Consider the following 27,266-nt stretch of genomic DNA (forward strand, 5'->3'; position numbering starts at 1 on the left):
AGCGTGTGATATAAGCAATCACAACTCATTCAGAGTTCCCACAATTTGTGGCCGCAATAGATCGTGTTTGGTCAATTATCTATCATCTTCCATATGCATTACGAACATATCCCAACTACTGGATACATGAATTAGTAGGTTAGTAGAATTATAATCTTTTAATGGTATTTATTTTAATGGATGTTTCGCAAATAGGACATTGAGTAGGTGTTTAAATAAGGTGATTTGACTCAGACCAGTTTTTTTTAATTTTAGGACCTGAACTTTAGGTAGGTTTAGGTTCTCCCAAGTCTCAACAGCTGATACATTTCGTGGTTCATTCACCTTATCCAACTGAAACCCACCATAGATGATACCCAGCGGCAGTACTTTTCTTCTTCTTCTTTTTCTTGGCATTACATCCCCACACTGGGACAGAGCCGCCTCGCAGCTTAGTGTTCATTAAGCACTTCCACAGTTATTAACTGCGAGGTTTCTAAGCCTGGTTACCATTTTTGCATTCGTATATCATGAGGCTAGCACGATGATACTTTTATGCCCAGGAAAGTCGAGACAATTTCCAATCCGAAAATTGCCTAGACCGGCACCGGGAATCGAACCCAGCCACCCTCAGCATGGTCTTGCTTTGTAGCCGCGCGTCTTATCGCACGGCTAAGGAGGGCCCCTTAGAAGTGAAGACTCATTTGAGCTTTATTTAACTTGACGTCTTCTTATGAAAATAAATTTTCGGTCTATAGCATAAGTCCTAAATATTTACCTTCTCTAGACTACACCCGATTCTTTTTTTACACAGGGGAAAAACATCCATGTTATTACGAGAATCCGTGTAAAAAAAACTACCGTGGGGCATCGAAATCCGTACACTTAAGCACTTCAGTATATGAAAATGTCTCTAGAAAGTAGGAATCGAATGCAAATGAATCGTGTATTGTTGATACCCGAGCACGAAGGCCTCTACATTTAAAGTGTTCCGTATTTGCACATTAGAAACTAACATAATATAATGAATTAAATTAATACCTCCTAAACCGAAATCCGTCCACTGTAGACGGATTTCGAATCAAAGGATTAAAATCTGTACAGCTATTTTTAAACTGAATATTTTAATTGAAGCAAACTGTTTGACAATCGGAGAAGCAACCCCCACCGACTATGATAAAACGCTTTGTTCTTGTCCATATGCCGTTGGGGACAACACAGCGATTCCAGAACTACGGAAATTTCGGTAGATTTACGTAATTGATTGCTCTCTACGGATCTACGAATCCGTAGATAAAATCTATGGAAATTTGAAAATTTCTGCGGAAATCTACGGATTTTTTTTTAAATTTGGATCGGTCATTCATAAGGGCATTATCTCATATCAGTCTGTAACGGTTTTCTGGTGTCTTGCTCACACACTCCCAGGAGAAATTCATCGACACGTTATGCACGACTTTAACTGAAGGCCTACTCGTGAGTTTTGTGATTTCTATAAATATATTGTGCTAATACCGTTACTTTACACTGCAAGTACCAACCCCTGCAAAAAGCGTGGAACGACAACTTTGCCCCGATATATCTCAGGTGTTTTTAGTCCAATTGTCATGATTCTTTCCAGTTACAATCTGTAGGAATTCCTACGATAACTCCACCCAGATATTTTTGAGAGTTCCACCAGAAAATCATCCTGGAACTTTTCCAGTGATTCCTCCTTTGGTTCCATCTGAAATTTCTCATCAAGACCCTTCAGGTCTTCTAGGAATCCATCCTTAATTTCCACAAGCATATCTGAATATCCCCAGAAATTCATTCTGAATTACCCCTTGGAATATCCCCAGAAATTCATTTTGAATTTCCCCTTGGAATTCATTCTGAATTTCCCCTTGGAATTCATTCTGAATTCCCCCTTGGAATTCATTCTGATTTCCCCCTTGGAATTCATTCTGATTTCCCCCTTGGAATTCATTCTGAATTCCCCCTTGGAATTCATTCTGAATTCCCTCCTTGGAATTCATTCTGAATTCCCCCTTGGAATTCATTCTGAATTCCCCCTTGGAATTCATTCTGAATTCCCCCTTGGAATTCATTCTGAATTCCCCCTTGGAATTCATTCTGAATTCCCCCTTGAAATTCATTTTGAATTTCCTCAGAAATTCATTCTGAATTTCCCCAAAAAATAATTCTGAATTCCCCCTTGGAATTCATTCTGAATTTCCCCAAAAATTCATTTTGAATTCCCCCTTGGAATTCATTCTGAATTTCTTGAATTCATTCTGAATTCCCCCTTGGAATTCATTCTGAATTCCCCCTTGGAATTCATTCTGAATTCCCCCTTGCAATCAATTCTGAATTCACCCTTGGAATTCATTCTGAATTCCCCCTCGAAATTAATTCTGAATTCCCCCTAGGAATTCATTCTGAATTTCCCCTAGGAATTCATTCTGAATTCCCCCTTGGAATTCATTCTGAATTCCCCCAGGAATTCATTCTGAATTCACCCAGGAATTCATTCTGAATTCCCCTTGGAATTCATTCTGAATTCCCCCTTGGAATTCATTCTGAATTCCCCCTTGGAATTCATTCTGAATTCCCCCTTGGAATTCATTCTGAATTCCCCCTTGGAATTCATTCTGAATTCCCCCTTGGAATTCATTCTGAATTCCCCCTTGGAATTCATTCTGAATTCCCCCTTGGAATTCATTCTGAATTCCCCCTTGGAATTCATTCTGAATTCCCCTTTGGAATTCATTCTGAATTCCCCCTTGGAATTCATTCTGAATTCCCCCTTGGAATTATTTCTGAATTCCCCCTTGGAATTCATTCTGAATTCCCCCTTGGTATTCATTCTGAATTCCCTCTTGGAATTCATTCTGAATTCCCCTTGGAATTCATTCTGAATTCTCCTTGGAATTCATTCTGAATTCCCCATTGGAATTCATTCTGAATTCCCCTTGGAATTCATTCTGAATTCCCCATTGGAATTCATTCTGAATTCCCCATTGGAATTCATTCTGAATTCCCCATTGGAATTCATTCTGAATTCTATTGAATTCATTCTGAATTCCCATTGAATTCATTCTGAATTCCATTGAATTCATTCTGAATTCCCCATTGGAATTCATTCTGAATTCCCCCTGGAATTCATTCTGAATTCCCCCTGGAATTCATTCTGAATTCCCCATTGGAATTCATTCTGAATTCCCCATTGGAATTCATTCTGAATTCCCCATTGGAATTCATTCTGAATTCCCCATTGGAATTCATTCTGAATTCCCCCTTGGAGTTCATTCTGAATTTTCCCTTGGAATTCATTCTGAATTCTCCCTTGGAATTCATTCTGAATTCTCCCTTGGAATTCATTCTGAATTCCCCCTTAGAATTTATTCTGAATTCCCCCTTGGAATTCATTCTGAATTCCCCTTTAGAATTCATTCTGAATTCCCCTTTAGAATTCATTCTGAATTCCCCCTTGGAATTCATTCTGAATTCCCCCTTGAAATTCATTCTAAACTTCCGCAGGAATTCATTCTTAATTTCCTCAGGAATTCATTCTGAATTTCCCCAGAAAATAATTCTGAATTCCCCCTTGGAATTCATTCTGAATTTCCCCAGAAATTCATTTTGAATTCCCCCTTGGAATTCATTCTGAATTCCCCCTTGGAATTCATTCTGAATTCCCCCTTGGAATTCATTCTGAATTCCCCCTTGGAATTCATTCTGAATTCCCCCTTGGAATTCTTATTGAATTCCCCCTAGGAATTCATTCTGAATTCCCCCTTGGAATTCATTCTGAATTCCCCATTGCAATTAATTCTGAATTCCCCCTTGGAATTCATTCTGAATTCCCCCTTGAAATTAATTCTGAATTCCCCCTTGGAATTAATTCTGAATTCCCCCCTTGGAATTCATTCTGAATTCCCCCTTTGGAATTCATTCTGAATCCCCCCTTGGAATTCTTCCTGAATTCCCCCTAGGAATTCATTCTGAATTCCCCCTTGTAATTCATTCTGAATTCCCCCTTGGAAATCATTCTGAATTCCCCCTTGGAATTCATTCTGAATTTCCCCTTGGAATTCATTCTGAATTTCTCCTTGGAATTCATTCAGAATTCCCCCTTGGAATTCATTCTGAATTCCCCCTTGGAAATCATTCTGAATTCTCCCTTGGAATTCATTCTGAATTCTCCCTTGGAATTCATTCTGAATTCTCCCTTGGAATTCATTCTGAATTCCCCCTTGGTATTCATTCTGAATTCTCCCTTGGAATTCATTCTGAATTCCCCCTTAAAATTCATTCTGAATTTCCTCAGGAATTCATTCTTAATTTCCTCAGGAATTCATTCTAAACTTCCGCAGGAATTAATTCTGAATTCCCCCTTAGAATTCATTCTGAATTTCCCCAGAAATTCATTTTGAATTCCCCCTTGGAATTCATTCTGAATTCCCCCTTGGAATTCATTCTGAATTCCCCCTTGGAATTCTTTCTGAATTCCCCCTTTCAATTCATTCTGAATTCCCCCTTGAAATTAATTCTGAATTCCCCCTTGCAATTAATTCTGAATTCACCCTTGGAATTCATTCTGAATTCCCCCTTGAAATTAATTCTGAATTCCCCCTTGGAATTCATTCTGAGTTCCCCCTTTGGAATTCATTCTGAATTCCCCTTGGAATTCATTCTGAATTCCCCCTTGGAATTCTTCCTGAATTCCCCCTTGGAATTCATTCTGAATTCCGTCATGAAATTCATTCTGAACTCCCCCTTGGAAATCATTCTGAATTCCCCCTTGGAATTCATTCTGAATTTCCCTTGAATTCATTGTGAAGCCCCCCTTGAATTCATTCTGAATTACCCTTGGAATTGATTCTGAATTCCCTTGGAATTCATTCTGAATTTCTTGAATTCATTCTTAATTCCCCTTGGAATTCATTCTGAATTCCCCCTTGGAATTCATTCTGAATTCTCCCTTGGAATTCATTCTGAATTCCCCCTTAGAATTCATTCTGAATTCCCCCTTGGAATTCATTCTGAATTCCTCCTTGGAATTCACTCTGAATTCCTCCTTGGAATTCACTCTGAATTCCTCCTTGGAATTCACTCTGAATTCCCCCTTAGAATTCATTCTGAATTCCCCCTTGGAATTCATTCTGAATTCCCCCTTGGAATTCATTCTGAATTTCCCCTTGGAATTCATTCTGAATTTCCCCTTGGAATTCATTCTGATTTCCCCCTTGGAATTCATTCTGATTTCCCCCTTGGAATTCATTCTGATTTCCCCCTTGGAATTCATTCTGGATTCCCCCTTGGAATTCATTCTGAATTCCCCCTTGGAATTCATTTTGAATTCCCCCTTGGAATTCATTCTGAGTTCCGCCTTGGAATTCATTCTGAATTTCTCCTTGGAATTCATTCTGAATTCCCCCTTGGAATTCATTCTGAATTCTCCCTTAGAATTCATTCTGAATTCCCCCTTGGAATTCATTCTGAATTCCCCCTTGGAATTCATTCTGAATTCCCCCTTGGAATTCATTCTGAATTCCCCCTTGGAATTCATTCTGAATTCCCCCTTGGAATTCATTCTGAATTCCCCCTTGGAATTCATTCTGAATTCCCCCTTGGAATTCATTCTGAATTCCCCCTTGGAATTCATTCTGAATTCCTCCAGGATTCTGAATTCTGAATTCTCCCAGGAATTCGTTACCCAAAGAATTCATTTTGCTTCCCGTCCGGAATTCATTCTGATTTTCCCCAGGAATTCATTCTGATTCCCTCCGGGATTCTTTCTGAATTTCCCCAGGAATTCATTCTGAATTCCCCCAAGAATTCACTCTGGATTCTCCAAAGAACTCATTCAGAATTTCCCCAGGAATTCAGTCAGAATTCCCCCAGGAGTTTATTCTGAATTCCTTCGAAAAATTCATTCTGAATTTCTTCTGGAGGTACTTTAGGAATGCCTTGTTGGTTTTTTTTTCAGGAAATCGCATAGGAATTTCTCCAAAAATTCTTCTTGAATCTTCACCAGAAATTTCTACTGGATTCCCTCCTGAGTTCACCCAGGGAATCCCTCCTGGGGTTCCTGCAGGGTTCATTTAGGATATCTTTTTGGAATTCCTACAGGAATCCTTCCTGGAGTTTCTTCAAAAATTCTTCTTAGAGCTCCTCCATAAATTACTCTTCGAGTTCCTCCGGGAATTCCTCCTAGAGTTCCTGCAGGGATTCCTCCTGGAGATCCTTCAGGATTTTTTTTTCAGGGATTCCTTCAAGCGTCCCTTCGGAAATTCTTCTTTGTTTTCCTTCGGGAATTATTCTTGAAGTTCCTCCAGGAATTCTACCTGGCGTTTATCCAGGATTTCTTCTTGGAGTTCTTATGGTAATTTTTCCAAAAATTCTTCTTGGAGCTCCTCCAGAAATTACTCCTTGAGTTCCCCCAGAATTTTCTTCTGGAATTTCTACCAAAAAATTTCTCCTTTAATTTTCAGGAGCTCTTTCAGGAATTGCTTCTAAAGTTCTTTCAAGAATTCTTCTCAAAGGTCCTTTTTGGAGCTCCTCCAACAATTCATCCCGGATTTGATCCAGTAATTCCTCGTGGAGCTCCTCATGGAGTTTCTTCAAAAGTTCATTTTTGAATCTATCTTGGATTTACTCCAGGAATTCTTGGAATAACTCACGCCTGTTAGAATTCAGATTTAACTCTTGGGAAAATTCAGAATTAATTCCTGGAGGAATCCAGAACGATTTTTTCTGGGATTTCAGAATGAATTTTCCTGGGGAAATCAAGAATGAATTTCTAGGGAGATTCAGAATGAATTCCTGGCGAAATTCAAAGTGAATTCCTGGGAGAACTCAGAATAAATTTCTGGATGATTTCTGGAGGAATTCAGGACGAATTCCTAGATGAGAATTCCAGAAGTAATTTCTGGAGGAGCACCTAGTAGAATTTTAGGAAATTCATCCTGAATTTCTTCCTGACAATCCTCCAATTGTTCTTCTTCAAATTTCTCTGAGAATTCCTCCTGGAACTGCTCTAGAAATTCTTCTTGGACTTTCTCCAAATATTCCTACTGGAATTCCTGAAGAAACTTCTCATGGAAATCCTTCTGGAACTCGTTTTAGAATTGCTGCAGGATTTCACATATTTTTCCTGGAATTCCATCAGGTATTCATTAACGAATTCCTGCGGTTATTGGCTTGGTGCTTTAGGTTACAAATCTTGGCTCGGTACTTGTAGTGTTAAGGAGAGTTTTTCTTTTTGTTCGAGGTATAAATATATGACAATGAATGAACAGTCAAAACCACAGGAGCTTTTCTTAGATTTTCTTCAAGCATTTATTCTGAAATAACAGGAATTTTATATGAAAGAATCTATTGTTCATTTGCAAGGAGTTTCACCCTGAAGTTGCTCCAGAAATTTTTCTCGGTTTCCTCCAGGAATCCACAAACTACTTCTGGAGGAATTTCCCGAAAAATTACTGTAATATCATATCACCCGGGAAGAATCCTTTAGGAATTCACCTCGAGGAGCTCTTCCTGGAAATGATAGGGTTCTATGGAAACTCCTGAAAAAATTCCCAAAACCCTACGGAGACTACCCGAGAGGCTCCTAGCAGAAATCCTAAACTCAGAGATTGCTGGACGACTTTCTGGACACATCTCTCTAAATATGTTCAATAAATTACGGAATCATCAGAGAAGTTTTTGAAATACAAAATAAATCTTAGATGAACACGCAAACTAACAAAATAATTTTTGAGGGTTCCTGGAGGAACATACGAACATACAATTTTGATACCGCCGGTGTAAGGAGGGGGACTCCTATGACCATCCCCAGGATTGAGCAATTTATTCAGCGATATGAATAATGAAAATCATGCAGCAATACCTTTGGGTATAGTTTTGAAAGACATTTTACTTGTACTCCAGCACAATTTTCAGCAAAATCCACTGTACTGTAAATCCAGTGTATAAAATTTTATGTTTCCGTCGGTGTGGTCGTCGATTACGTTGATGTTATGAATCGGAATACAATATATTCTGCCACTCTGACTTTCTACGTGGATTCCTTGCTACATCTTTAGGATGTAACATTCAACATAAAGTACACTGGAGAAAGTGAAAAAGGAAAAACCAATAGTGCATGTTTGAATTAGTGTAAAACCAGTTTAAATGATAAAAATGCATTCAATCAAAATGGGCTGTCAAAAACAGTCCATTTTGCACCAACCGAATGTTTCAACTGTTTCGGTCATACGAAATAAGCATGGGCGTACTGCCCCACACCGACCTCAGAAGTTTGAGGGCCCATAAAATAGTATTAAGACCACTTTTGACCACGATTTCGTGTGGATCATAAAGAATACGAGTAAGCAGCATGGGTCATGGCCTTGATATTCGAAGTGAGCGGCAAGACGCCATACGCAGCGATGTTACGGAAGGTGAGAGAGGACCCGGTGCTCAAGGCCGTCAAGAGCTCGGCCTTCGCTTCCGGGAGCTCATTGCCAATTCCTTAGGTAGTGAAGAAAACATGAGGGCTTTAACGCAGGAGGCAGTGGTCGAATGCAGAGACCTGGACGAGATCACTACGGTGGACGAACTGTGGGATGCACTGACCTCACAATGCACGTTGGGCGAAGACCAGATGACCATTCGGTTGAGGAAAGCGTACGGTGGAACACAAATAGCAGCGATATGACTACCAGTAGACGCTGCCAACAAAATGGTGGAGGTGGGCAAGGTGAAAGTCGGATGGTCTATGTGTCCGTTGAGACTCACCCCTCGAATCACCAAACAGATGGAGCAATGCTTCAAATGTACGGCGTTTGGAGACCAGGCGCGAAACTGCAGTGGCCCAGACAGATCCGGTCTTTGTAAGATATGTGGTGGAGAAGGACACGTTGCTAGGGACTGCACGAAGCAACCAAGATGCCTGCTCTGCAAACCGGAGGATGGAAACGACCATATGACGGGTGGCTTCCAATGCCACGGCTTCCAATGCCAGGCGATGGCGAGTCGAGATTAATGGAGATCATCCAGTTAAATCTCAATCATTGCGACACCACACAGCAACTGTTGTGGCAGTCAACAACAGAAGCAATGTGCGACGTGGCAATTATTGCTGAGCCGTACCGGATTCCTTCTGACAACGGCAACTGGGTGACGGATGCTACGGGGATTGCGGCTATCCAAGTGATGGGCAGATTCCCTATCCAATGAGCAAGGTGAGCACCCAAGTCAGAATCACATGGTATGTCAGAAGTGGGAACCTAAGTAAAATGTCCCAATGTCCCGCTCTGACATCCGAGCGAGAGTTAGGTCGAAAAATGTGTTAGCGCGAACTGAATGAAAGAGGTGAGCATCCAAGTCAGACTCACATGGCATGATAAAGGTGGGCATTAGACCTCTTCATGTTTTCAAAAAGTATCAAAAATTCAACCGGTCAGCCCAGAATCACAATTCTTATGCTAAAATAAGTCTCCTGTCAAATTTTCAGCTAATTCGGATAAAATTTCGAGGTGGCTCAAGTCGAATTAGTGTTTTTGGGCTATTTTCAATTTTGGAAAAAATCTAACAAGAGATATGAACGTCGAAAACTATCGCAACAACCTCTATACGGAAGCTTTTGGTGTGCTTTACAAGTCTTGTGAATATTGCGATTCGTTCCGTTCACGTTTTGTCCATGTTAAAGTGATTTTCAAGCTTTTAAGTGCATAAAAATACTGTTTCCCCCAAAAGTCGTTGTTCTACAACAGCGGTTCTCAACCTTTTTCTTGAGAGGTACCCCTTCGAACTTTTGCATGATTTGAGGTACCCCCTCTCGAAAGTAGGCTTCCAATCCTCTTGAAAACATAATTCCGAGCCCTTTGAAGGGAAGCTCCTTTAAGCTTTTTAGTCCCTTTAGAGTAGGCTTCCGCGCCTCTTTATTAGAGGCTTCTGAGCCTCTTGTAGAGAGGCTTCCGAGCCTCTTGAAGGTGGTTTTCGAGCCACTTAAAAGGAAGCTTCCGTTGCATCTTGAAAGAACGCTTCTGAGCCTCTTGATAGTATGCTTCCAAGCCTATTGAAAGAAGAATTTTGAGCTTCTTGAAGTGAGGCTTCCGAGCCTCTTGAAAGGAGGCTGCCGAGCCTTTTGAAAGAAGGCTTCAGAACCACTTGAACGTAGACTTCCGAGCCTCTTGAAAGCAGGCTTACGAGCCTCTTGAAAGAAGGAAACCTAACCACTTAAAAGGAGACTTCCGAACCTCTTGAAAAGAGGCTTCCGCGCCTCTCGAAAGGAGCCTTCTGATCCTTTTGGAAAAAAGAAGGCTTTTAAGCCTCTTGCAAGAAGGCTTCCGAACATCTTGAAAGGAGGTTTATGAGTCTCTAGAAAAGGAGGCTTTTGAGCCTCTAAAAAAGAAGGCTTTTGAGCTTCTTGAAAGGAGGCTTCCGAGCCTCTTGGAAGGAGGCTTCCGAGCCTCTTGAAAGGATCTTTCCAACCCTCTTGGAAAGAGGCTTGGGGACTCTTGAAAGGAGGATTTTGAGCCTCTTGAAAAGAGGCTTTCGAGCCTCTAGAAAGGCTCTTGAAAGGAGGCTTCCGAGCCTCTTGAGAGGAGGCTTCCGAGCCTCTTGAGAGGAGGCTTCCGAGCCTCTTGAGAGGAGGCTTCCGAGCCTCTCGAGAGGAGGCTTCCGAGCCTCTTGAGAGGAGGCTTCCGAGCCTCTTGAGAGGAGGCCTGAGCCTCTTGAGAGGAGGCTTCCAGGCCTCTTGAGAGGAGGCTCTGAGGCCTCTTGAGAGGAGGCCTGAGCCTCTTGAGAGGAGGCTGAGGCCTCTTGAGAGGAGGCCTGAGCCTCTTGAGAGGAGGCTTCTGAGGCCTCTTGAGAGGAGGCCTGAGGCCTCTTGAGGAGGAGGCTCTTGAGGCCTCTTGAGAGGAGGCTTCCAGGCCTCTTGAGAGGAGGCCTGAGCCTCTTGAGAGGAGGCTTGAGAGCCTCTTGAGAGGAGGCTTCCAGGCCTCTTGAGGAGGAGGCTTGAGCCTCTTGAGAGGAGGCTTGAGGCCTCTTGAGAGGAGGCTTTGAGCCTCTTGAGAGGAGGCTTGAGCCTCTTGAGAGGAGGCTTCCAGGCCTCTTGAGAGGAGGCTTCCAGGCCTCTTGAGAGGAGGCTTCTGAGCCTCTTGAGAGGAGGCTTCCAGGCCTCTTGAGGAGGCTTCCAGGCCTCTTGAGGAGGCTTCCAGGCCTCTTGAGAGGAGGCTTCCTGAGCCTCTTGAGAGGAGGCTTGAGGCCTCTTGAGAGGAGGCTTCCTGAGCCTCTTGAGAGGAGGCTCTGAGCCTCTTGAGGAGGCTTCCAGGCCTCTTGAGAGGAGGCCTGAGCCTCTTGAGAGGAGGCCTGAGGCCTCTTGAGAGGAGGCCTGAGGCCTCTTGAGAGGAGGCTTCCAGGCCTCTTGAGAGGAGGCCTGAGCCTCTTGAGAGGAGGCCTGAGCCTCTTGAGAGGAGGCTTCCAGGCCTCTTGAGAGGAGGCTTCTGAGCCTCTTGAGAGGAGGCCTGAGCCTCTTGAGAGGAGGCTTCCAGGCCTCTTGAGAGGAGGCTGAGCCTCTTGAGAGGAGGCTTCTGAGCCTCTTGAGAGGAGGCTCGAGGCCTCTTGAGAGGAGGCTTCCTGAGCCTCTTGAGAGGAGGCTTCTGAGCCTCTTGAGAGGAGGCTTCAGGCCTCTTGAGAGGAGGCTTGAGGCCTCTTGAGAGGAGGCTTGAGCCTCTTGAGAGGAGGCTTCCAGGCCTCTTGAGAGGAGGCCTGAGCCTCTTGAGAGGAGGCTTCCAGGCCTCTTGAGGAGGCTTCAGGCCTCTTGAGAGGAGGCTTCCGAGCCTCTTGAGAGGAGGCCTGAGGCCTCTTGAGGAGGCTCTGAGCCTCTTGAGAGGAGGCTTCTGAGCCTCTTGGAGAGGAGGCTTCTGAGCCTCTTGAGAGGAGGCTTCCAGGCCTCTTGAGGAGGAGGCTCGAGCCTCTTGAGAGGAGGCTTCTGAGCCTCTTGAGAGGAGGCTTGAGCCTCTTGAGAGGAGGCTTGAGGCCTCTTGAGAGGAGGCCTGAGCCTCTTGAGAGGAGGCTGAGGCCTCTTGAGAGGAGGCTGGAGGCCTCTTGAGAGGAGGCTTCCTGAGCCTCTTGAGAGGAGGCTCTGAGGCCTCTTGAGAGGAGGCTTGAGGCCTCTTGAGAGGAGGCTTCTGAGCCTCTTGAGAGGAGGCTTCTGAGCCTCTTGAGAGGAGGCTTCCTGAGCCTCTTGAGAGGAGGCTTCTGAGCCTCTTGAGAGGAGGCTTGAGGCCTCTTGAGAGGAGGCTTCCTGAGGCCTCTTGAGAGGAGGCTTCCTGAGCCTCTTGAGAGGAGGCTTGAGAGCCTCTTGAGAGGAGGCTTGAGGCCTCTTGAGAGGAGGCTTGAGAGCCTCTTGAGAGGAGGCTCTGAGCCTTTCGAGAGGAGGCTCCCGAGCCTCTTGAGAGGAGGCTTCCGAGCCTCTTGAGAGGAGGCTTCCGAGCCTCTTGAGAGGAGGCTTCCGAGCCTCTTGAGAGGAGGCTTCCGAGCCTCTTGAGAGGAGGCTTCCGAACCTCTTGAAAGGAAGCTTCCGAACCTCTTGAAAGGAGTCTTCCGAACCTCTTGAAAGCAGGCTTCCGAACGTCTTGAAAGGCTTCCGAACCTCTTGAAAGGAGGCTTCCGAGCCTCTTGAAAAAAGGCAGCCTTACCACTTGAAAGGAGGCTTCCGAGCCTCTTGAAAGGAAGCCTTCGAGCTGCTTGGAAGAAGGCTTCCGAGAGGCATAAAAGGATGCTTCTAATCCTTTTGCATCGAATCAACCGAGTTTTAGTGAAAAAAAAATCATTTTGTTCATTCGAGGTTTAGTTCGTTTGATCTTTTGTTCTGCAGCCCTTCATATATTGTGCTGGTTGTGGAAGGCAGGGTTCAATTGGGATTTATTGATCGCATTACATATTATGTACAATATAAATTTTTGAAATAGAAAATACACAATTATCAAAACTTTATCAATGAATTTTGATTGAAATTGTAATATGTCCGCCATTACGCATTTTTGTCCGAGGTACCCCCTAGAGCCAGCGAAGGTACCCCCAGGGGTACATGTACCCCAGGTTGAGAACCGCTGTTCTACAAAATTCTTGAGTTTATGACAAATGATTGTTAATTTAATATATTATTATTCCTCTTTTTTCCCTGAAAATTTGAATAATATAATTGCCCGTTAATTACCGTTAAATTCTTAAAAATCAGAAGCTGAACATTTGTCATAAATTTGCACGCTGAGATTTCTTCAAACAAGTTGGTGAAACTGGTGACCGAAAACTGGTGATCATCGGAGGCGATTTCAATGCTTGGGCAGTGGATTGGGGAACCAGACTGACTAACGCTACAGGTTAAAATTTGCTGGAGGCGCTGGCTAAGCTGGAAGTAAGATTGGGCAACGAAGGTACCATTAGTACATTTCGCAGAGATGGCAGGGAGTCCATCATCGATGTCACGTTCTGCAGTCCGTCGATGGCGAGGAACATGAACTGAAGAGTTTGTGACGAATATACCCATAGCGGTCGCCAGGCGATCCGATATAGTGTTGGAACACGAACGCCGACGGTACGACGGGAGATAAGGTCTAGTTGGCGAAGATGGAAGACGAAGGACTTCGATAAGGATCTTTTTATCGAAGAACTCCAAGCGGACAGTGACGCTACAAACCTTGACGCAGACCAGCTGACGGAAACGCTAGCGAGGGCTTGCGATGCGACGATGCCGAGGAAATTGGAGCCAACGAATAGCCGGCGGCCAAGTTACTGGTGGAACGAAAATCTTGCCAACATTCGCGCTGCCTGTCTCAGAGCTAGGAGACACTTTCAGAGGGCACGGTCTGAAATGGTCAGAGAGGAGCGAAAGATAGTTTTCCGTAAAGCTAGAGCGGCTTTCAAACGGGCGATCCAAATCAGCAAGTCCAATTGCTTCAATGAGTAGTGCCGGAAAGCTGACGCTGATCCTTGTGGTAACGCTTATCGAGTCGTGACAAAGAAGATCAGGGGTCCTGCGACGCCAGCCGAAATGTGTCCGGACAAGCTGAAGATCATCGTGGACGGCCTTTTCCCGCAGCATGGTTCTACGACGTGGCCGCGTGTACGTCGTACGAAGATTGAAGGCCGAGTAACCGCTGCAGGTATGGAAGTCTCCAATGACGAGCTATTATCAGTGGCGAAAGGTTTGAATATGCAGAAAGCTCCGGGTCCGGATGTAATTTCAAATATGGCTTTAAAATCCGCGATTTTGGCGTTTCCGGACCTGTTCAGGATGGTGCTGCAGAAGTGTTTAGTAGATGGTAATTTTCCGGATACGTGGAAGATCCAGAAACTGGTGCTGCTGCCGAAACCAGGAAAACCGCCGGGGAATCCAGCATCGTATAGGCTCATATGTCTGCTGGATACACTGTGAAACCTCGCCCCCTTAAAAACGAGAACGCGCGAACAGCCGAACGCACTTGGAAACTTTTAACCGATGCGCCAGCGATTCGAACAGCTTAGGATGTTATGTTCTTAATTTCGATATTTGTATAACTCGATGACTCCATCAATATCGGTTCACGGGGGTTTTATTGATCATTTTATCTCTGTGGAGATTTTTTATATCACCGGAATACAGAGAATTACGGTGTATGCAAAAATGGTCTAAAATGGCAAACTCTCAATCGAAATTCAGATCAAGTTGATCCAGCACCCATCCAGTAACCATTTTCGAAGAATTGGCTTACATGATTCGTGAACGGTTTTTGATCTCTATGTATGTAGGTGTTTAGGGTCACAGACATTAGGATATGTTCGACATGGAATGCGAGGAAACTGTGCGAACTGCTTGGATCCAAATGATCGGGGGCAATGATTTATTGAACCTGACACGCAAACAAATATTTGCTCTGCATAATTTTATTAGCACTTGGTCTAATCGAAATGGTGTTGATGTAAGATTGGAGCAGGTTTGTCCGTAGGTTGCTCACGATTAATAAATCTAGCATGGAATGGCAGATGATGAAGGGAAGGCGAAACGAATGATTTTATATTATTTGTATCAGAAATAGTACTCAATAGGAAGCATTTTGATTAATCAATATTGAAAAGGTAAAAATGTCATGTTTTGTAGTAGGTGAAATGGCGACTTCAGCAGGTTTTGTTCTATTATTGTCAGGGGATTTTCTATAACTAATTATGCTTAAATTTGGCCTAAACATTCTTTGCATATCAAAGAATATTATGGCCAAATTTCATAAAATTTGGTCAACAAAAACCCCCCTGACAATTCTAGAACAAAACCTGATGAAGCCGTCATTTCCCCAATGTAAGCTTAAATCGTTTTAGGAGCCAGTGCTACTTCTTTTTTTACTAGAAAGGAAAAAAAGACACCGTAGTAGGCTTCTATATACATCATAATAGATTTAATTGAGCTTTAAAATTTGTAGTTTATAAACATGCAAAAAATACATAAATATGTTGCCAATTTTCTTCGAGATTTACTATTCGGCGTAACTTACAATCTATCCGTCTCCTAATTAATTTCCGACTACAGCCAGCATTATCTTTTTCTTTCCTTACACAGGATGATGAACCTCCCGAAATTTGCGTCGTGGAGGGAGTATTCTCCCTCCAAACTCTCACACCCACCCAGCCAATGCCGGCGGTCGATGAACTGGACAGTAAGTTCGCCGAGCTCGTCGAGGAACTCGATCTCACCGCACCGAACAAGGCAGCGATGCTTAGTTTACCACCGCAGAAGAAATGGCAAATCTACTGCTCCCGCAAAAGCCCTCTAGATGCGACCGACCCCAACGGGGCTCCCCTACCCGGGGTCAACATCCCACCCACGCCGGAGCACTACATCGAACGGCTGAAGGACATGGCCGTGCAGCTCAAGGCTTCCTCCGCGGACGAGTCACCCTCGCACGAGTACAGCCCCAAGATCGAGTCACACACGGCCCTGTTCGATGCGCTGAAGACGGCCCTGCGCACCTCGGCGCACAGCTTCGTCATTCGGTTCATCGAGCTGCAGGGACTGCCGGCGCTGCTGGAACTGCTCCAAGCGTTGGATATCCGGGTGGCGAACAGTCCCCTGCACACCAGTCTCATCGGTTGCATCAAGGCGTTGATGAACAATTCGGTAAGTTAAAAATACAAAGGGTTTTGCTAACGAAAGACTTATAGATTTCTTTAGGGATTTGATAGTATTCTTAAGACCAATTACGACAGACTCCATAAAAGATTAGCTGGCAAAAGCTGCAAATGATAAATTTCTTAAATAATTGTAACACATAAATTTCTCTAATTTTCAAATCCACTCTAAACAATTAAAAATATCCCCACCCCCAGACCGGCCGGTCTCACGTGTTAGCCCACCCTACCGGTATCGACACGATCGCGCGCTCTCTAGCAGCAGACAACATCAAAACCAAGATCGCAGCCCTGGAAATTCTCGGTGCCGTCTGTTTGGTTCCCGGAGGTCACAAGAAGATCCTCACGGCTATGCTCAACTACCAGGAGTACGCCGCAGAGCGGGTTCGCTTCCAGGGAATCGTCAACGATCTGGACAAATCCACCGGAGCCTACAGGGATGATGTCAATCTGAAAACGGCAATCATGTCATTCATCAACGCTGTGCTGAACTACGGGCCTGGACAGGAGAATCTGGAGTTTAGGTTGCACCTTCGGTACGAGTTTCTGATGCTTGGAATTCAGCCCGTCATCGATAAGCTCCGGAAGCACGAGAACGAAACTTTAAATCGGCATCTGGACTTTTTCGAAATGGTCCGAAACGAGGATGAGAAAGAACTGGCGAGGAAGTTTAACCACGAGCACGTAGACACGAAAAGCGCCACCGCGATGTTTGACCTCCTTAGGCGGAAGCTGAGCCATTCAACGGCCTATCCGCACCTCGTGAGCCTCATGCAGCACATGCTACTCCTCCCGCACACCGGGCCCAACGCCCAACACTGGTTGATATTCGATCGTGTGGTTCAGCAGATCGTTCTTCAACAGGAAGAACGCCCCTCCAGTGAAATCGATCCTGACAACCAGGACAAAATCTCCGAATCTTCCATAAAACTGCAAGATCCGGACATCGCTCCTCTTCAGATCGATGTTAAGAAAATAGTCAAACTCTTAGTCAAGGAAGAAGAACTGGTGGCCGCCCGGTCGCGAGCCGAAGACCTCGAACGAGAAAATTCCGAAATCAACGGCAAACTGGCGAAAAAGGAACAGGAACTGGATCTGCGAACCCAGGAAAAGGAAGACCTCGAAACCTCGCTGGCCCGTATGCGAGAGCGACTGGAAAAGGAAAGTGCCAACCACTCACAAGCAGTACAGCGGGCTATGAATGCCGAAATACGAGTCGAAGATCTCCAGCATCGGTACGTCAGTGAACAGCAAGAAAGGATACGTCTCGAACGACTAGTCACCGAGGGAAGCATCCCAGACGATCAGAAGGTCGCAGGACTACAGGGATGTAACGGTCAAGTCTCTCCTCCACCTCCCCCACCACCGTGCAAACTTCCACCTCCGCCACCACCAATGATGGCTGCCCCGCCTCCACCACCAGTTCCCGGTGGCTTACCTAAGATCTCCAACTTGAATGTGGCCAATCAACCTGCACCACCGAGACCGGAAGCCCCCAAGAAGAACGTTCCACAACCAGCCAACCCACTCAAGAGCTTCAACTGGTCCAAATTGCCAGACAGCAAGCTTCAGGGAACGGTTTGGAGTGAATTAGATGACACCAAGTGGTACAACAGCATCGAACTCGAGTCCATCGATAAGCTCTTCTCCGCCTATCAGAAGAACGGCGTTGCGGTAAGTCCACGGATCATTGGATGCTTTCCAGAAGCTGTTTCAGTTATTCCATTTGATTTTTTTTTATGTTTCGATTACTATTTTGAGTTATTTTTACTTTCTAAACTGGCCGCACCACCACCAGTATACGTTTCCATTCCAGAACGACGGTTCGATCGAGGATCTTCGCTTGATCGGAAAGAACAAGACGAAAATCCTATCGGTGATCGACGGTCGACGAGCGCAGAACTGCACGATCCTGTTGAGCAAACTGAAGATGACCGACGAGGAAATTTCCAAGTACGTAACAAAATTGCTAACATTAGATTGATCCATGACTAAAATTATGTTTCTTTGTAGAGCTATACTGTCAATGGACTCTAACGAGCAGTTGCCGATCGATATGGTCGAACAATTGCTAAAGTTTACTCCATCGGCCGAAGAACGAGCCCTGCTGGATGAACATTCCGAAGATATTGATTCGCTTGCCCGTGCTGACCGATTCCTCTACGAAATTTCCAAGTAAGTTGATTAAACTAGAAAAAATATGCTTCATGAAGTGCATCGAAACGTTGATCCTCTTATTTGCAGAATACCTCATTACGAGCAACGTCTCCGAAGTTTGCACTACAAGAAACGCTTCCAGGTGACGGTGAACGATCTTTCGCCGCGAATTGCCAGCGTCATGGAGGCATCCCGCGAGGTTGCCCGTTCCCGGCGGTTGCGCAAACTGCTGGAACTGGTCCTGGCGCTCGGAAACTACATGAACCGCGGTGCCCGTGGTAACGCTTCCGGATTCCGGTTGGCCTCGCTAAACCGGCTGGCCGATACGAAGAGCAGCGCCGCGAAGGGAACGACCCTGCTGCACTATCTGGTGCAGATAATCGAGAAGAAGTTCAAGGACATTCTGTTCCTGGAGGAAGATCTACCGCACGTGAAGGAAGCCTCCAAGGTTTCGCTGGGCGAGATGGACAAGGACATCACCATGCTGCGGGCTGGACTGACCGAAGTTAACAGGGAGATTGAGTTCCACCGAAGTAGCGGAGTACCGCAACCGGGCGACCGGTTCCTCCCAGTGATGAGGGAATTCCACGCGCAGGCCTCGGTGCGATTTGCCGAGTTGGAGGATCAGTTCCAGGATATGAAGACGAGGTTTGTTGACGTGGTAATAGCGACAAGTACTATTTAAAATGTTTATTTTTTCGTTTTTAAGATTTGATCGAGCGGTGCGTTTGTTCGGTGAAGATGGAGCCGTGGTGCAACCGGACGAGTTTTTCGGTATCTTCGACGGGTTCTTGTCGGCCCTGATTGAAGCCAAGCAGGACAACGAGAACTTCCGGCGGCGACAGGAGGAAGAAGAGAAACGAGCAAGGCAGGAGGCTGAGGTGAGTGTTGTTATGTCCTCTGTGTTGAATGTTCAACTTTTCATTCTCATGAAAGATATCATGTTGGGTTTTTGATGAAGATTGTGCTTTTTTCTCAGAGGATGCAATTCAGCAAAATCGTTTGGCATCCTCATGAACTGTTGTGTTAGATTTCAAATACTTACTCAAATACCAAAAACTGAGTTCGACTGTGGCGGTCATTAGAGGAAAATTAACCATGGTTCAAATTGTTCGGGGCTGTGCACTTGGATGGTGAGCACAGTCACTCTTGGACCCCCCAGTGGGGTTATTCTTCGGGTAACTCTTGTAGCTTTTTTCATCATTCCTTCGGCGTTGTGCATACACTTAATTTTTAGCTTGGCCCACCATTGCAGTGCAAGCTTTGTCGGCTGTGTTGGTGATATTACCTATGAAAAAAAAACATTTTTCAAAACAACTAACAACTAGAAACTTACTTATAATAATGCTGTCCAATGAGCAGCTCGAAGTTGTTCCCGTCCTGCTCGTTCTTTTTTGTCAACAAATGGGCAAGAGAGGGATGGGAAGAACTTCGAGCTACTTCGAGCTGCTCATTGGACAGCACTAATATGTCTTTATGAAGTTTATTTAACGTATCTCTTAGCCAAATGGAAGCCGCTGGTCACTTCGTTTGTCAAAATAGCACGCAACCAGTCCTCCTTATTCGCACTGCTGAGTGCGTATGCGATCTCCCGCTTCCGATTTTCATTTTGTTCAGAGTCTTCAAAGTTCCTCGTCATGTCACCAACATCGTCTCGTGTTTTAAGTGGAGAAGCCCGCCTATGGTAGAATCCTGTACGGCTTCGGATGATCCTTTACATATTCGATTCCATTAAAATATTTAGCCAATAATTCGCTACTGGTACGCTGGTGCGAAAGAATGTCCCTGTTTGACTGTTCAACTGAAAACAAAAAACAATATTTTTTGTTGTTAATTATTGAAAATCTCACCTTTTGTGATGCGAGCATGAATGCGCTCGAACTCCCGCTCGAAAAATTGCTTCATGGAGATTTGGCTCGATATAACGGAGCGAAAATTCCTGCGGCCGTTCGACGAACTACGAACTGCGGTTTCCTCACTCAGAAAACTGACAGCTAAAATAGATGGAATGCAGGGTACGATTTTTCAAAAGGACGTAACCAGCACAAACATGAAGTTGCACAAAAAACACAAAAGCTGAAAAAACAAACATAAACGGTTTCAAAGGGAATTTTCAACAACTTTTTACTGATCAAATTTAGTTGAACGAACTTTACTTCTTCGCTTAACTTCTTCGAAAACCAAATACCAATATTAGTTGAGTCAATCGGATCACGGAAAAAGGATCAAAGTTCGGAAAATTTCTTCACAATTGCTCCCTTTTCACCATCGGATTTCTCGATCGAACGAAGAACTGTTTTCAAATTATAAAACGCTTCGAAAAACTTGGATATCCGGGCTTTTGAAACGCCTCTATCTCTAAAATAAAGTGCCTCATTTCTTTTACTGAAGATTGGGCGAATCAAATTAGGAGATTCTGGAAAACTTGAACAAGCAAAACAAAAGTACTTTCCATTTAATTCCACTACATTTTGTTATCTTTACAAATACGTATTTCGACCTCAACTGTGAGGCCGTCTTCAAGTAGAGTCAAGTACGAGACACTGAAGACGGCCTCACAGTTGAGGTCGAAATTCGTATCTGTAAAGATAACAAAGCGTGAAATAGGTTCATTCATTGTAACAAGTCTGTTACCATCCCATTCAAATCGTAAGGTTCATTTGCAAATTACATAGCGCAATCTTTGAATCTTTGTTTACAAAAGCAGATAAGTCGTTTTGAAAATTTTGTCTTGAAATATTGTATTAAAATAATACAAATCTGTATTATTTTAATACAATAATTGTATTAAAATCTTCCGAAATTGTATATGCCCAATTATTATACAGTTTCTGTGAGGTTCTTATGCAGAACTGTATTAAAATCTGCCATCCGCTGGTTGGGTGTGTAATTTGCGAATGGGTCCATTCTTAATCGCTATGCATTTCGGAATTGCTTCATTGGAGTTTCATAAATATGGATAAATTAAATTTGTTCTGTTTTGCATTATTATTAGTTTAAATTACATACACGAAAAAGGTTTCCCACTGCTTTAGTAGTCCTCGAAAAAGCAATAATTAACTCACTTCACCATTTCGAGGTAAGTATATAAAATAAATGTGAAAAAATATTGAAACCGATGAATTATAATATTATTGCAGGCTAACTGCTGAGGACATAACCGAAAAGGTCGCAGCTCTTATAGAGAAGAATATCTTCTACTGAACCTCTACGGCACAACATGGGTTGGAACGGATTCGGGTTTGTTTGTGAAAAACCAAAACGGATTTTCAGAACACCAGATGCAATCTATTTTGTTGTTAAAGAGTTAGATAGTCGTCGTTTAGCCACAAATCTTAAAATTATTAGGAGTGAATTTTTCGGAAAATAGTTGACATGAATATACATAATAATAAAATAACATAATAGACATATCCGAAATTTGATTGATTACTTAGGACATGTGCCCTACCATGTTTGCTGTTAATTCTACTATAAACAGCCCCGCTTACACGTAACAATGGGCTTGGCTGCCGCTTCTGCCTTTAACGCAGGAGGTTGTGAGTTCAATCCCAGGCCCGTTGCATTCTCCTTCTTTCTTTATATTTCTCATATTCTAGCAATCGCTAGAACTGGAAATAGACTTCCATGCCGTCTCCATTTCTATCTATCCCTTCATCGAATTAGAATTCCATAAATTGCTTTCTCCTGTAGGATGTGATATATCACATTTGGAAACTCGAACCAAGACGAACTTCTGCCCCTCGAATCTAACCCAACAATTCCAATAAACTCCACATGAACTCGTGGCAAGTCTTCTTCTTCTTCTTCTTCTTATTGGCATTACATCCCCACACTGGGACAGAGCCGCCTTGCAGCTTAGTGTTGATTAAACACTTCCACAGTTATTAACTGCGAGGTTTCTAAGCCAAGTTACCATTTTTGCATTCGTATGTCATGAGGCTAACACGATGATACTTTTATGCCCAGGGAAGACGAGACAATTTCCAACCCGAAAATTGCCTAGACCGGCACCGGGAATCGAACCCAGCCACTCTCAGCATGGTCTTGCTTTGTAGCCGCGCGTCTTACCGCACGGCTAAGGAAGGCCCCACTCACTCGCGGCAAGTACAGACGTATATTAGGCTTGCCCGGCCTTCGGCATAGCTAGCCTGAACGTGTTCGGGTTCTCTATGATTACTGCCTTGAGAGTGCTCGTCAGCGCTCATGGTATGCGGTGGAGCGGTGGAGAGCCCTCTTTGATCTTGGCCATCACAATTCTGTAGGCGTCACCCCACGGCTTTGCGTTGACGCTCTCGCATAAGTTGTCGAAACACGCTTTCTTGTTGCTCTTGATAGCCTTATTAAGGGCCAGTTTCGCAGCACGAAACACATCCCGGCGGTCCGCTCTTACCTTCTCGGTGCGGGCACGTTGCATCCTTCGTCTAGCCTAAAGGCAAGTTGGTCGAAGGGCTGCAATCTCGGTACTCCACCAATATACCGGGCGTCTGCCGTTTCTCGGCTGGGCTTTACTCGACATAAGGGCGTCGGACGCGTGATAGGACCGCTACCAGCGCATCCCCGTTTAGATTGTCATTATTGGCTTTCTGTCCCAGGGTCGCGGTGAAAACTTCGCTGTCGAAGTGATTGGTCTTCCGCCCATGGGCCTAACAGGGATCTCCCGCCCTCAGATCGTCCAGGTCTCGTGCCCGTAGAGAACTACCGGTCTTATAAGCGTTTTGTAGATAATCAGTTTGGTACGGCGGCGAACTCTATTCGATCGGAGCGTCTTGCGGAGTCCAAAGTACATACGATTTCCAGCCACTATACGTCTCCGAATTTCTCTGCTGGTATCGTTATCGGCGGTCACCAGTGAGCCCAAGTACACGAATTCTTCAACCACCTCGATTTCGTCACCATCGATAGAAACTCGTGGTGGGTGGCTTACACTGACCTCTCTTGAGCCTCTTCCTATCATGTACTTCGTCTTCGACGTGCTGATGACTAGTTCGATCAGCTTAACTTCCTTCTTCATTCTGATGTAGGCTTCCTCCATCTTCTCAAAGTTACGTGCCATAATATCTATGTCGTCAGCCAAGGCGATGTTGAATAGCATACATGAAAGACCATCGCCTTGCCGTAAACCTCTGCGCGTTTCGAAGGGACTCTAGAATGCCCCTGAAACTCGAACTACGCACATCACCCGATCCATCGTCGCCTTGATCAACCGTGTCAGTTTATCCAGAAATCCGTTTTTGTGCATTAGCTGCCATAGCTGGTCCCGATCGATTGTGTCATATGCGGCTTTGAAGATGATAGATGATGTGTGGGCACGTTGTATTCGCGGCATTTCTGCAATACCTGACGTATGGTGAACACCTGGTCTGTGGTAGAGCGTTCACCCATAAATGCCGCCTGGTACTGCCCCACGAACTCTTTTGCAATTGGTGTTAGTCGGCGGCATACAATTTGGGAGAATACCTTGTAGGCGGCGTTCAGCAATGTGATTGCGCGGTAGTTGCTACAATCCAGCTTATCGCCCTTTTGTAGATGTGACACACGACATCTTCCATCCACTCCTGCGGCAGAACCTCATCCTCCTTGGTAATCACCCAGTGCAGCGCTCTAGCCAGTGCCTCACCACCGTGTTTAAACAGCTCTCCTGGTAGTTGGTCATCTCCAGGGGCTTTGTTGTTTTTCAGCCGGCCGATCTCCTCCTGGATTTCCTGGAGATTCAGAGCCGGAAGTCGCATGTCCTGCGCGCGTGCTCCTAAGTACATTATCATACCGCCACCGTTGTCTGCCGTATCGCCATTCAGGTGCTCTTCGTAGTGCTGCCGCCACCTTTGGATCACCTCTCGCTCGTTTGTAAGAAGGTTTCCGTTTATGTCCTTACACATATCGGGCTGTGACACGTGGCCCTTACGATGAACTTCTCATAGAACTTTCGTGCGTTATTAACGCGGTACAGTTCCTCCGTCTCTTCACGGTCTCGATCTTCTTGCTGGCGCTTTTTCCTCCGGAAAATCGAGTTTTGTCTAGTCCGCGCCCGTTTGTATCGTGCCTCGTTCTGCAACGAGGTAGTGGTCGGATTCAATATTCGCACTGCGGTAGGCGCGTACGTTCGTGATGTCGGAGAAGACTTTACCATCGATTAGAACGTGGTCGATTTGGTTTTCCGTTACTTGATTAGGTGATTTCCATGTGGCCTTGTGGATATTCTTGCGGGGGAAGAAAGTGCTTCGGACTACCATCCCGTTGATGAATGGGTATGAAAAACATTCATGCCCACTGGCTGGCAGCGATGTTATGGAAAAAAGTTGTATGTTTATATTACAGTCAGATTTAATCCGGGAGTTAGATGGTGCTAGCTCTACTGCAGATCCAGTGACCCATTTCAGACTGCCTGGTATTTCATGACCAGTCCGAGGCCACTTTCACTAACAATAAGCCCCGCTTGTTTATGCTACCATTATCAATTGGATAATGGATCCATAAACAAACTTCTGAATTTGAAATTCAGCGCGTATTTAGTTTATTTTTATTGAAGTCATAGTAAAAATATAATGAAACAATCTCACCAAATTAATCCACTTTTGTGAAAAAGAGCCAGAGGAGAACACTTTCAGGACCGGCTTCTCGACGAGTGGTCTTGGTTATAGTTGACACATGAGGCCTCCACCCCGTAGGTGGTTATGGCGTGGTTTTCGCAAAAGTAGGAACAGCTTCTTTGGATGTAGCAGAGTAGGTGGATGATCCCATAGTTTGTTAAAATGGAACACGAAACTATTCGAAAACTTCGCGGTTGGAATAGAATTTTAAGTATTTCTTTTTTTTTCACAAATTTCACCAAAAGACCAAATTGATCCATTTCACTTTTTTTCCAAAATCTTCTTATTCCGGCGTCGAATGTAAAAGCAACACGGAAGTTGGAACACGAACAAAACGTAAATCACTGCGGCACTATCCGTTAACCAGAATTCCGATGGTCACTTTTCCGAATCAGCTCGTTACTCGGTGTGAGGTAGGAGCAAAATTCGTTCGTTGATTGTGGTGGGTATGAATTGCTCGACCGGCAAATCATTGCGGATTTTGAGCGTTAGAAATATGTTTATCCGGCGAATCCGAAAAAATGGTATCCTATTGGAATTTCCCGTCATCAACTTTGCACGGGAATTCAAAAAAAAATTGCGTGAAGAGCATTCCCAGAAATTGGATTTATGATTGCCCCCACAATTGGCACATTTAAATTTATTGGAATCTTCTATCACAGAACAGACGTCCTTGGCGTGAGAGGTTCCACCACAAATCATGCATTTAGCATCCATGTGGCAATGTTTAGTTCCGCGACCCCACTTTTGGCACTTACGGCACTGAGAGGGTTTTGGAAATTTCCCCCAGGCCTGCGGAAATGTTCCCATGTAACAAGGACATGGGACATAATAAAGGCCTTTTTCAAACTGTTCATATTATTTAGTTCTTTTTTTACTTAGACTGAAAATCCAAGTAAATAGAAATTTCAATTTTAATCTCATCCAGTGATTTATCATCACTGGGGAGACCTTTCAAGGCGACTTTGAACAGTCGCTCAGTTTTGTCGTCTGATATAAATAATTTATGGCGCTTCTCAGTTAAATACCACAATTGGCGGGATCCTTTGCTTTTTCGCATGGATCGAATCACCTGGGCTAGAGGTAGATTCGATTTGCTCATTTTCATCATGAATCAATTCGAACTGGATGCTCATTTCGATAGGAGAATTATTTTGAATGTTAGAGTTGGAAGGGATATCTGAAGTCTCCAGCTTCCTTCTATTTTTTCCGCGTTTTGGCAGGACGGTCTTGAAACATTGTTTCTTAGAATGAAGTGGAGAATTCAGAGACTCCCCCTTTCTCTTGTTTTTATTAATGCTCATTGCTGAGAGTGGAGACGTGACCTTCTAAGAGGTTTTTTTTTCCCAAAACGGTGTCCCTGCAGGATTACCACTGCTTGTCGGAATTTTACTTCCGCAACCGGGTCCAACGTAAAACGTAGGCACGGGTCCAAGAAAATATCGTAACGGGATCAGTAGCGGAGTTTGGGGCAAGTGTGCCATAGGGGCAAGTGAGCCACCCGGCATTTATTCAATAAAATATGTATTAAACGACCCAGCCGGTACACAGCTAGATTCGATCGTATTACCAGACATAGTGTACGGAATTTTGTATAGAATTGTCAAATCTCCACTTTTTTATGATCAATTTTATAATGAGCATCAAAATTGCGTGCAATTTTATAATATTCCAGCCAATTCAATTAAGTTGTCAGATTACATACAAACAAAATATCAAGAAAGTGTATATTGCAGTGTGGAATTGAATGAAAGAGTATTAGCGATGACTCAGTCAAAAACAATTTTTTTTCCGAAAAAAAAGTAAATTTATGAAACTTGTTAATGTTGGGGCAAGTGTGCCACCACTAGTAGGGGCAAGAGTGCCACCTACTATGTTCGTTATTTTTCTTGAGAGTGAAGCTGTTAAAAACATAAACGCAGTTGTTGTGTTCACAGTAAAGCAGAATGGTGCGTAAATACCAGCGAATTTCGTCCCGAAAAAGTTGGCCAGCGGCCAGAATGGAAGCGGCAGTGCGGTCCGTGACCGAAAAAGGTAGTTCGGTGGAACGAGCTGCTGAAGAACACAAAGCTCCAAAGAAGACTCTTGCCAAGTACCTGAAGCTCAACGAGAACACTCCCGGCGCCGGCTTGGAGATGAGTTTGGGTTGTTACGAGCATGTTTTCAACGCTCGGCAGGAGGAGGAATTGGTTAACCACATTTTGGATCTTGAAAAACGATGCTACGGAATTGGTCCTCGTGATGTGCGCAGCCTTGCGTTTGAGCTAGCGGAGCGCAGCAACATAAACCATCCGTTCAACCGAGACACCGAACCGGTTGAACACTGGCCGGTTGGGATTAGTTTTATGGCTTCCGAACCAGGCACCAGGAACTTTTTCTCAGGATTGCAGAACCCACGTC

The 27,266-nt window shown here is 44.4% G+C and overlaps 1 protein-coding gene across 3 annotated transcripts in view; it reads left to right on the forward strand.

The window, feature by feature from the left end:
* LOC134221190 (disheveled-associated activator of morphogenesis 1) overlaps positions 1-27,266 on the forward strand; it is a 470,343-nt gene that overhangs the window by 430,510 nt on the left and 12,567 nt on the right. The window contains exons 1-7 of one of the 3 annotated variants that reach the window (XM_062700385.1): positions 15,346-15,476; positions 15,551-16,108; positions 16,318-17,793; positions 17,918-18,072; positions 18,133-18,294; positions 18,364-18,924; positions 18,986-19,157. In XM_062700385.1, coding sequence (XP_062556369.1) covers positions 15,423-15,476; positions 15,551-16,108; positions 16,318-17,793; positions 17,918-18,072; positions 18,133-18,294; positions 18,364-18,924; positions 18,986-19,157 — 3,138 coding nt within the window. In that variant the 5' untranslated portion in view covers positions 15,346-15,422. Of the gene's footprint in view, positions 1-15,345; positions 15,477-15,550; positions 16,109-16,317; positions 17,794-17,917; positions 18,073-18,132; positions 18,295-18,363; positions 18,925-18,985; positions 19,158-27,266 lie in introns of those variants that run through there. The other 2 variants (XM_062700384.1, XM_062700383.1) reach the window with 2 other exon arrangements.

The sequence above is a fragment of the Armigeres subalbatus genome, chromosome 3 (assembly GCF_024139115.2).
Source record: "Armigeres subalbatus isolate Guangzhou_Male chromosome 3, GZ_Asu_2, whole genome shotgun sequence".
Lineage (NCBI taxonomy): Eukaryota > Metazoa > Arthropoda > Insecta > Diptera > Culicidae > Armigeres > Armigeres subalbatus.